Source organism: Rhinopithecus roxellana, chromosome 13 (genome assembly GCF_007565055.1).
Source record: "Rhinopithecus roxellana isolate Shanxi Qingling chromosome 13, ASM756505v1, whole genome shotgun sequence".
Taxonomy (NCBI): domain Eukaryota; kingdom Metazoa; phylum Chordata; class Mammalia; order Primates; family Cercopithecidae; genus Rhinopithecus; species Rhinopithecus roxellana.
In genome coordinates, this window is record NC_044561.1 from 106,906,089 (window position 1) to 106,918,132 (window position 12,044).

General features: G+C 49.3%; 1 protein-coding gene across 3 annotated transcripts in view; it reads right to left on the bottom strand.

Annotated features, from left to right (window-relative positions):
- PIGU (phosphatidylinositol glycan anchor biosynthesis class U) overlaps positions 1-12,044 on the bottom strand; it is a 108,537-nt gene that overhangs the window by 4,771 nt on the left and 91,722 nt on the right. For all 3 annotated transcript variants that reach the window (XM_010386502.2, XM_010386504.2, XM_030913924.1), the window contains one exon: positions 10,106-10,248. In XM_010386502.2, coding sequence (XP_010384804.1) covers positions 10,106-10,248 — 143 coding nt within the window. The remainder of the gene's footprint in view (positions 1-10,105; positions 10,249-12,044) is intronic.

Genomic DNA, 12,044 nt, shown 5'->3' on the forward strand with positions numbered 1-12,044 from the left:
CTCCCGGGTTCAAGCGACTCTCCTGCCTCAGCCTCCCAAAAAGCTAGGACTACAGGTGCGTGCCACTACGCCCGGTTTTTTTGTTTGTTTTTCGTTTTTTGTTTGTATTTTTAGTAGACACGGGTTTCACCGTGTTAGCCAGGATGGTCTCGATCTCCTGACCTTATGATCCGCCCACCTTGGCCTCCCAAAGTGCTGGGATTACAGGTGTGAGTCACCATGCCCAGCCGGGCTCCTCTAGTCTTTGTGCCAGAGTTAGGACCCCAGAACATGTCTGTCCCTCTGTGTCCTCAGGTCTCTGGATCCCACCCAATGTGGCTGAAATACTGCCTTGCCAATCCCCTTCTCAGACTTGCCCTCTTCTCCTTCCACAGCCACCTCCTGCTGGGAGGCCCCCCTCATCTTCTCTGGACACACACACACGCACTCACACACACACAGGTACACACACATACACGCATGCTCACACACAGATGCACACACATACATGCATGCTTGCACTGCTCAGACACATGCTCACACACACAGGTGCACACACATGCATGCTTGCACTGCTCACACAGGCTCGCACTGCACTCACACACAGGTGACACACACATGCTCACAAAGGTGCACACACACACTGCTCATACATGCTCGCACACACACAGGTGCACACACATACATGCATGCTTGCACTGCTCAGACACAGGCTCGCACTGCACTCACAGGTGCACACACACACACAGGTGCACATGCACGCTTGCAATGCTTAGACACGCATCCTCGCACACACACAGGTGCACACACACGCAAGCTCGCACTACTCACACAGGCTCGCACTGCACTCACACACACAGATGCACACACATACACACACGCTCACCTGCTCAGATGTTCCCTGGCTCCCCCTGCCCTACCCAGCAGCGCTGCAGCTCCCACCTATTCCTCAGAGACTCATCTCCTGCCAGGAGTCTTCTCTAACCCCACATTGTTACATGGACCCTGAAGTTAAGTCACTGCCCACTGGCCTCCCAACGAAATGGGGCTGCATTTGCTCCAGTTCTATGGCCCCAGACCCTGCACGGGGCCAGCTCTCTCTGAGTTGTCTGCTGGTCTCTACCTTCTCAGCGCTGCCCCCAGGGACGGCTCGGTCCACATTCCTCTCTATGGCAGCCATGAGGGCTCCAGGGCCGCCTCCCCCTGGGACCATGATGAAGAGCTCATGGGGCAGCTAGCTGATAAAGGGGTGACCAGGGACAGACAGGAATCAGAAGTAGAATGAAATCCTCAGAACATGCTCCAGTGCAGGGCAGGACAGAGAGACAGGAAATGAACATCTTCTGAGTGTCTGCCCTGGGCCAGGCCCTTTAACAGAAAAACAATATTGTCCCTTTCCAACATCCCAGGGTAGGGCTGACAATGCCCACTTAGAGAAGGGAAACTCAGGGGTTATGGGCCCTGCAAAAGGTCGCATGGTAGGAAGTGAAGAGTTAGGGGCCAGTCCTGCCTATCAGAGGCCCAACCCTGAGTTCTTCCACAACCCCCTAGGGTCTGCACCCACATGAACTGAGTCCTGCTCAGAACTCAGTCCTGCTCCATGCCAGGCCTGTGCTGACACCTCAGGTACGTTTACACCCTGCGGAGGCTGCTCTCCCCAGTTCATAGCCCTGTCACTCGGTGGAGAGAGAAAGAGATTGACTTTTTTGTGAAAAGCCAGTAGAGTTGTTAATCCAGTGTGTCGTGAAACTGCTAGGCTCAGGACAGCAGCCTTGGCCACCACCAGGGCTGCAGATTCCTAGAGAAGCAGGTGCTATCACCCAGGCATGTCCTGGTTCCCCAGGCCTCCTGCTGCTGTTGGGGACACTGACATTTGACAGCCAGCCCGCGCTGGGGAGGATGCATGTGGCCGTCACAGTTGGCAAAGTGCAGCAGCCTCTGCCCACCTGCCTGGGATCCAGGAAGCTGGGAGGCAGAGGAGGCTGGCGGCCGACTGTGGAGCTGGACAGCGCTTTGGCGTAACCTGGCAACCCACACGCCAGAGCGGACATTATGTGGGAGGAAATGGTGGAGGAGAAAACTCCACCCTCTAGCTCTGAAGATGCAAAGTAACAAGTGAAATCTCTGGACCTCAGTCCCAGGGGCTGCAAGGTCACAAGGTGAGACTGAGGATGGGGCTACAAGTAACTGTCCGTTACATGGCACTTTTCAATTCACAAAAACTTCTCCACATTCAGTCCTCACAACCACCTCCCCAGTTTGAGGAAACTGAGGCCACCACCACCTCCCCCAGATTTCAAGGCCTCCTCCCGGGTGCTCCGGATGCCAGGCTCTCACCTCTTACCTCTGCTCTTCCCAGCAGAGTGAGGTTTTCAGAGCATGGTTCTGATCACATTTGTCCTCACCTTAAAGCCAAAGGCGCAGTCTGGACCTCTGCATAAGAGGCCCTTGAAGGCCATGTGGTCTGACCACTGCTGTCTGAATTGGCCTCATTCCCTCTCAAGCGGTACAGCCAGTCCCACTGAGCTCTCAGCAGCATGGTGTTCCTCCCTTGCTCCCTCCTTCCTCCTCCTCCTCTCTCTTTCTCTCTTCCTCCTTCACCCCCACCCAGGTCTTGCTACCTAAAACCATAGAACCCAGTTAGATCCTACCCATCCCTCAGGATCCCACTTAGAGGCCACCTCCCCCAGGAAGCCTCCTTAACAGCCCAGCTGTGGGCTCCCAGCAGGTCAGGCTGCCCTGTCCTGCCCATGTCTTTTCCTTTCTCTCCACAGACTGAGGGCTCCTTGGAAGCACACCTCTGTCTCATTCACCCCTTGCAGAGTGCCTGGTGAATAGTAGGTACCTAATTAATATTTGCAAATAAACAAATCAGCTTTCCAGGAGTTATGGGATGTGCCTGAGGCCAGCAAGCCAGGATAGATAGGGCTGGAGTCGCTATAGAGTGTGGGCTTCCAGAGCCCTGGCCTTCTGTGGCCTTTGTCCTGCTGTATGCAGCCTGGGCTCTTCCTGTCACTCTGGTTATGGGGAGAAGAGGCTGGGAAGGGCCTGTGAGGGATAAGCTCGGGATGCTCAGCACTGGAGGGACAAAGGAATGAACTAAGACCTTGACAGAATGCCACTAGTTGGGAAAAGCAAAGTAAACACGCACATCCAGCTGGATGAGGACAAGGGCTCCAGCCTGGCCACAGTCACTGCATGTCAGGAGGAACGAGCCTTCCCACACACAGACCTGGGATCTTGCACAGCCCAGGCCACACACAACCTGCAGGAAGAAACCTGAAGTGGGTCTTCAGCCATCCCCGAATGGGGGCTACACACCACTCAGCTACTAATGACCCACCCAACACATCTCCAAGCGTTTCCTCATAGGTCCCATTTCCCAGAATGACACACCAGGTCAACTGAGAGGCAATTCCAGGAGACAGGATTGTGGTTTCATCTGTGTTGCAGTGAACGATGAGTCCCAGGCAGGGGAGAGCATGCAGGAGGTTGGTGTCAGACCTCGAGCTTCAGGCCTCACTCAAAACAGAAAGCAGAATGGCCAATGCAGGGCCAGCCCAGTATCTGAGGGTCTGCAGTACAGGGAGGGGTCAGGGCTGGCCCCTCATAGCAAACAGGCAGTGGCCTGAGGAGTAGAGTTCTAGATGATCCCGATCCTGCTTGGAAGGGTGGGTGGGTGGTTGGCTGAGTACGGCAGCTGACACCTGTAATCCCAGCACTTTGGGAGGCTGAGGCAGGAGTTTGGCTTGAGCTCAGGAGTTCCAGCTCGTAACAACATAGCAAGATCCTGTCTCTACCAAAAATTTAGAAAGTAGCCAGGTGTGGGGGTGTGCCTATAGTTCCAGCTACTTGGGAGGCTGAGGTGGGAGGATCTCTTGAGCCTAGGAGGTTGAGGCTGCAGTGAGCTGTGATTGTGCCACTGCACTCCAGCCTGGGCAACAGAGCAAGACCCTGTCTCAAAAAGAAAAAAAAAAATGAAGTAAAATTAAAAGAAATTTTTTTTTGAAACAGCATTTTCACTCCTGTCACCCAGGATGGAGTACAGTGGTGTGATCTCGGCTCACTGCAACTTTCGCCTACCGGGCTCAAGCCGTTCTCCTACCTCAGCCTCCTGAGTGGCTGGGATTACAGGTAGCATGCCACTGCACCTGGCTAACTTTTGTATTTTTTGTAGAGACAGGGTTTTGCCACGTTGCCCAGGCTGGTCTCAAACTCCTGAGCTCAAGCGATCTGCCCGCCTCAGCCTCCCAAATTGCTGGGATTATAGGCGTGAGCTACTACAACCGGCCTACTAAAAAAAAGGAAGGGCAGGCAGACGAGAAGTCTGTTTTGGATGTAGACACAGGGCAGGAGTGGGGCTCTCAGGCCAGCTACTGGGATACAAGGGGAAGGGGGCTCTGGCTCTGACTCCCTAGGGATCCAGTAGACCAGCCACAGGCCCAAATCTGACCAAAACGGGGATTGGCACGGGGAGGTTAGGGTATACAGAATTGTGTTAGAGCATTGGTCATAAGATGTGGTTTCTGATGCCAGCTCATTCAATTTGTCATCAATAATTAGTCATTGAATATTCTTCTTGGTGCTGGGGATACAGCCATGAAGAAGACAGACCCAGGGCTCACCCTAATGGAACCCACAATCTACTAAGAGGATCTGACAAACGAGACTGTGGATAAATACACCCCTTCACAGCTTTGTGAGTTTGGGTAAGCCTCTAACCCTTCCAAGCCTCAGTTTCCTCATTTGTATCATGAGATAATAATACTACTTCCTTCAAAGGGCTGTTATGAAGAGTAAATTTCTTATAAGAAAAAAAGGAAAACAACATAAAGGGCTTGTCAGTAGAGTAGTTACGTAAAGTGTGGTGAGTTCCCATATGCAAGACTCAAATAGGAGGTTCCTCTCTCACATTTGAGCAAACATCACCAGGACATTTTACTAAAAGGGAAAAAAGTCCCACTTTCATCATCATGTCAATAATAAAACACACATACCCACACACAAATAAGCCTCTTTCTCCATGAGCCTGTGAGTTTATGTAAACGCACAGAGAATGCTTCCGAAGGCCATCTGAGCACGTGATCAGAAGATTATAGGGATCACGTGGGGCCAGCCCCTAGTAAGCTCTCTTGAAACATGAGCCACTGTTTTTTATTTTTATTTTTATTTTTTTTTTTGAGACAGAGTCTCGCTCTGTCGCCCAGGCTGGAGTGCAGTGGCATGATCTCGGCTCACTGCAACCTCTACCTCCTGGGTTCAAGTGATTCTCCTACCTCAGCCTTCCGAATAGCTGAGACTACAGGTGTGTGCCACCACATCCAGCTAATTTTTGTATTTTTAATAGAGACAGGATTTCACCATGTTAGCCAGGATGGTCTCGATCTCCTGACCTCATGATCCCAAAGTGCTGGGATTACAGGTATGAGTTACTGTGCCTGGCCGCATGAGCCACTATTAATTATAATTTTAGGAAAAGATTTTCTTACGTTCTCTGTTTTTAAACAGAATGAAGGTAAGTGTGACACTTTGCCCTCCTCTTTTAAAAAAGCTAAATTTAAACAAGTTCCTTTTCATTTATATGTAATCCTTGATTAATATTTTCCATCTGCTGGTCACTGACTCACAAAAGAAAAGGGTTAAAAAAAACTGCTTCCTTTGGTTCATGGACTGTTTCTCCAGGAATCTGTTCTGGGTATTTGAAGAGCATGTTGCTCTTGCTATTTCCCATGTCAACACACATGAGTAATGGCAACAGGACTCTCAACACCCTGGAAGCTGTGGGTCATCATCCCGGTTTTTGAGATAAGGAAACTGCAACCTAGAGAAGTTAAATCACTTGAGGAAGTGGGGAGGACCTCAAGCAATCCACTGGTCTCAATCCCTCCTTCCTTCTCTCACACTCAGGCGCACCCCCCACCATGGATGGTTTACTGTTGTCATTTCCTGTTACTGACTCTGAGGAACAACCATAATTAGCAAATGCACCATGCCACAGGCAGAAAAATAATAGCTCCCAGGGTAAAGGATGGGGCCTTAGTCACTAGTTTACCTGCCGGTATAACTAATAATCCACACATAATTTGTTCTGTAATAGGGTATGGCACTGAACAACTCAAACAGAGCAGGATTTAAAAAGCAATCCATAAGCCAAGATGTTCTCTATATTCAGCTCTTGATTTCAGCAATGATATCAAGGTTCTAGATACTTCCTTGAAATCTGTACTCATCTGGATTCTAGGAGAGCTCTCTCTGCTCTGTCTTGCCCAAGGAGGAGAAAATGAGGCCGGTGAATACCAGCACCTTCCTAGCTCACAGCAGGATATGGAACTGAGAACATGTCCCTAAATGCCATATGTCTCAATGGAAGACACAGAAGCAGGGGCTGAGCTTGGGCTGTGCATGACATGCAGGGCTGAGAAAGTGGGACAAGGGGACCTCATGAAGGGTCTCTATGAGGATGTGACACTGAACTCTTAGTAAAATTCGAAATGTCTCATTTTGCACTCTGAGATTCCCAACAGGTCCAAAGGCAAGGATGGCATAATTTTCATGAAGAGAGGCTCTCTTGCCTCAGTCAGTGCTCTGGGACAAGGATATGCCTCGAGTGACTGCCTCAGTGAGCAAGTGGCCCCATCTGACGCACCCTGTTAGTGATCTGGCAGCAGCAGCAACAAAGTCCAAAGCCAGCAGCCCCAGGAAGTACTTGGACCCCCTGCTGGGAGGCCTATAGGTTGATACGGCCTGCCTGAAGGGCAACTTGGAAATACCTGCCAAAGGCGCAAAATGCATATGCCCCTTGACCCAGCAAATCCCACCACTTGGAATCTACTCTACAAAATACCAGCATGTGTGTACAACAATACGTGGAGGGATATGCAAGGCTCTTCCATTTTATTTATTTATTAGTTACTATTTATTATTTATTATTACTATCTATTATTTATTACTATTGACCAGGCTGGTCTCAAACTCCTGACCTCAAGTGATCCTCCCATCTCAGCCTCCCAAAGTGCTGGGATTACAGGCATGAGCCACCACACCTGGCTGCAAGGCTCTTACATTTAAAGTGAAAAACAGGCCAGGTACAGTGGCTCACACCTGTAATCCCAGCACTTTGGGAGGTTGAGGCGGGCACATCACTTAAGGTCAGGAGTTCAAGACCAGCCTAGCCAATGTGGCGAAACCCCATCTCTACTCTCTACCAAAAATACAAAAATTAGGTGGGCGTGGTAGTGCACGCCTATAATCCTGGCTACTCAGGAGGCTGAGGTGAGAGAACTGCTTGAACCTGGGAGGTGGAGGTTGCAGTGAGCCAAGATCATGCCATTGCACTCCAGCCTGGGCGACAGAGTGAGACTCCATTTCAAAAAATAAATATATAAATAAAATAAAGTGCCAAAATAACCAAGGGCAACTTCAATGCCCGTCAGCAGGGCTATACCTAGTCTAAACCATTGGATATTACAGAGCCATTAAAAAATTATCTCAAGACAAAATCATTAATTGAAAAACAGCAAGCCAAAGAATGCTACTTAAAGGAGAATGTCATTTACCTACATAAACAAACAAACAAAAAACTCTCTTTATGTATCTGTGTATATAGCTGTCTATAAATGCACAGAGGAAAGTCTGCAAAGACATACCAAACCGATCCAATGGCCACGTCTGCAGAGGGGTAGAAAATGATGGGGGCTCAAGTAGATCTTTTCTTTTCTTTTCATTCCATAGTCTCTTTTTTTTTTTTTTTTTTTTTTTGGTAGAGATGGGGTCTTGCTATGTTGCCCAGGCTGCTCTTCAACTCCTGGCCTCAAGTAATCCTTCTACCTCAGTCTCTCAAAGAGCTGGGATTACATGCATGAGCCACTACACTCAGCCAATTCCATATTCTTCTATTTTGTTTGACTTCTTTCCCCCAGCAATAATGAATTCATGCATTACTTGGTGATTTAAAATACATTTTAAAAAGAGATTAAGAAAAAAAAAGGTGGCCGGGCGCAGTGGCTCAAGCCTGTAATCCCAGCACTTTGGGAGGCCGAGACGGGCGGATCATGAGGTCAGGAGATCGAGACCATCCTGGCTAACACGGTGAAACCCCGTCTCTACTAAAAATACAAAAAACTAGCCAGGCGAGGTGGCGGGCACCTGTAGTCCCAGCTACTCGGGAGGCTGAGACGGGAGAATGGCGTGAACCCGGGAGGCGGAGCTTGCAGTGAGCTGAGATCCGGCCACTGCACTCCAGCCTGGGCGACAGAGCGAGACTCCGTCTCAAAAAAAAAAAAAAAAAAAAAAAAAAAAAAAGGTAAGAGATAATGCCAAGAGTCCAGCTGGTTTCTTTCAGCTATGAACACACTTGATCCACCTGCCTTTGGTTTCCATCCCTAACCCCAATCCCTCTTTCCAATAATTCAGTTTCTCCTGCCTTCAATGGCACCTGATCACTTGCAGACACCCCGCTGTGCTGCTTTAGAGTACCTTCTCTCAGAAAGGCGGCCACAGAGATGAAAGCTGTTATCTGGCAAGCTCCATGGATGCTTCATAATCACTGCAACTGTATTTCCAAACCTAAACTTAAGACTTCAGACTCATGACAAGACAACAGGCTGTGGACTATTTCTGTGGAGCTTGCCAACCTCCCTAGAGGCCCGGGGCAGGTCCCATGCCAGTCACCACTGAGAGGTAAGGAAAAGGAAGGAGATTCCAGAAAGGTAGGAGAGCCAGGGCAACCTTCTGAATTCCTTCAGGATATGCAGTTGAGCCCTGCAGAATTCTGCCTGCGTGGGTCAAAAGTAAGAGGGGCTGTGCATCTACCATCCCTAACTACAGTGTGAGAGACAGAACAGGCCGTCCGGCTGGGCCCCACCCAAGCTACAGGGCCCTCCATCTCTCTTTCTTCTGTTCACAAATCAAGACAACTGGCTGGGCTGGACATTAATCCTCCAGAAATGTCCATGCAGGAAACACCATTCCCATCACTCACTGAGAAAGCCCTAACTCCTTTCTTTACCCACAGCTAACCCTGGAGGCAAGAATTACCCTGGGGATTATTCACTGGCATCATTAGTCTTTCCAGCCAGCCTGCTTCCCATCCAGGCTATTACACATAGGAAATGCCTGGCTGTGCCAATGGCAATTGAAATGGTAAATGGTACAAGTGATTCTCATAAGACTTCCACTATGAGGCCAGAGCCTGACCTAAGAGAAGGCAGCACGTGGAGAAGGGAACTTCCAAGAAGGGTGGGTGAGTCCACCTGGAGTTTGCTAGACCCGCTGCCACAGAACCTCTAGAGAGCTTATTAAAAACATAAATTCCTGACTCTGTATTCCACATTGAATCAACATTTCTGGGAGTGGGATCAGAGAACCTGGCATTTTAAAACAATCAGAGCCATGTAAGTGGGACGGTTGCAACACAATTGCAGGGTTTAAAGCCTGTTAACAGGGAATCTGCATTTTTAACAAGCTCCCTCTGAGGATTCTGATTGAGAATCCTGCTCTGTGGAACAGAGGGACAGGCTTGCCAGCTCAGGGAAGTACCTTGCTGGTATTCCTCAGCCTGTGACCGCAGCCTCCTCTCCACCGCTCCCAGCCACACAATTTATGCTCAACTCCTCAACAGCCAGACTGGCCCCCTTCTCATCTGCCTGCCTTAGTTCCTGCTGTCCCGAGAGTCCATAGAGCCTCTCCTCCCCTTGCCTTGCCCTCTCCCCCTCACTCTGTGTACTCCCTGTGGGTGCTGGAACCACAGGCACCATTACAGAAAGGGGTGCCTCAGAAATCAAGCCTTATGTGAATTTTGTCCTTGGCTCCTCCAATGACCTTTGACAAGAGATGACCTCTGCCAAGCCTCTGTCCCTCATTTGTAAATTAGGGATAACACGCCTGTCTCCCAGGCTTGCTGAGAATTCAGCGTGGCTATGGCTCAGTGTGGTGCCCAGTACCTATCTGCCAGGTTCAGTCTTACACTGCTCTTACTTCCTCTCTAACTGGGAGCTACTTGAGGGGAGTAACTGTCCCTCCTTCACATCTATACCCCTGGTATGCAGAATCCAAGGCCATGGTTGAATGCTTGAGGCTGCAAAATAAATTTCTGTCCCCAAGCTGACCCCCATGCTGTCCCTCTTACCTGCCCAACGTTGAAGGTCAGTGTGATGGCATAAAAGAAATTAGAGTTGGCACTTCCTGCATAAATCCAGAGGTGCCACAGGACAGGGAAGAGCAGGGAACAGACGATGATGATACAGGTGAGGACAAAGATGTTTCTCAGGACTGCAAAGACAGAGGGTCACAGTTAGCCTGATGCGCTCTCTCTGGCACCCTTTCCCTGCTGCGATGGCTGCCGGAATGGAAAGGCCCAAGGTGAGCCTCATGTAGCTCAAAGGCAGAGCACTGCCAGAGGTACTAGAGTGCCAGGAAGCAAACCCCAGACTCCCAAGTCAATGGCTCCCCATGCCCACAGCTGGTGGTAGCTCTTGGATTTGGATTATTTCCTCCCACTGTGGGCTTGGCTGGCTGAAGACCAGCTATAGTTAGAAATGCCATGAGTGCCTTAGGGTACCAAACAGGGCATTTCAGGAAGACATTCCCCTCACCTTCTAATCTTGGAGGGTCCAAGAGCATCCCTCTCCCCAAGCAGGGTGCCATCTGGCCATGGGGGATGAGGGGTAGGAACCCCAGCATGAACCGTGACAAATAGAGCCCCACCGTGGGTCTCCATGGTGCCACAGCCCTGGGTCTTAGGAATATGTTCTCCATTATCCTTAACTGGTGTCTTAGGACCCCTGCCTTGCTCTTCAAACATTCCCAACTCTCCCTTAGATGATAAAAGACCTCTTTTTGACACTGTCTCTCACTCCCTGCCCCTAAGGGAATACCGAATCCCACCAGGAGGAAAGCTCTCCCTGAAGTCTCAGGAAGGACCTGCTACTCAAGGGTGGTCCAGAGGCAGGCAGGCAGGCTGGCTTCAGCCAAATGGGAGGGTAGCATGGCAGCCGGGTACAGATCTTGGTTAAAATCCTGCTCTGCCATTTATTAGCAAGTTTCTCTAGACCTCAGCTTCCTCATCTGTAAAATGAGACTATATACCTAGTATGTACTCATAAAAATTAAAAATTAGGGTGCGCACAGTGGCTTATGCCTGTAATCCCAGCACTTTGGGAGGCTGAGGTAGGAAGATTGCTTGAGTCCAGGAGTTCGAAACCAGCCTGGGCAACATAGTGAGACCCATCTCTAAAAAAAATTTTTTTAATTTAAAAATAAAAAATGTTTAAAAATAAAAATAGAATGGGGCTAAAATGCACACTTCATTTGGATTAAGCAAGATGACATGTGAAAAATGACACAGACATATCACTGGCTATATTAGTTTTCCATTGCTACTGTAGCAAATTCCCACAAACTTAGTGATCTAAATAATATTCTTTATTATTAAACAGTTCTGGAGGCCAGAAGTTCCAAAATAGGTCTCACAGGCTAAAATCTCTAGAGGAGAATCCCCTGCTTGCCTTCTCTAGTACCCAGAGGCCCCTGCATTCCTTGGCTCACAACCCCCTTCCAGCTTCAAATCCAGCAATGGTAGATTGAGGCCTTCTCACATTGCATCACTCAGACCTTCTCTTCTGCCTCCCTCTTCCATCTTTTTTTTAATAGACTATTTGAGATGGGATCTCACTACATTGCCCAGGCTAGAATAGAGTGGCTGGATCATATCTCACTGAAGTCTCGAATTCCTGGGCTCTAAAGATCCTCCTGTCTCAGCCTCCTGAGTAGCAGGGACTACAGGCATGCACAAACATGCCCAGTAGGCTTTATTTTTTAGGGCAGTTTTAGTTTCACAGCAAAATTGGGCAGAAAGTACAGAGATTTCCCATATTCCCCCTGCCTCCACCTCTTCCACTTTGAGGGACACTTGTGATTACACTGGGGTCACATGGATTGTCCAGGATAATCTCCCCTTCCAAGGTCTTAAAGTCCCTTTGCCATGTAAGGCGATGTATTCACAGGTTCTGGGGATTACAACGTGGACATCTTTGTGAGGGGAGGGCTACTACTCTGCTTACCGCACT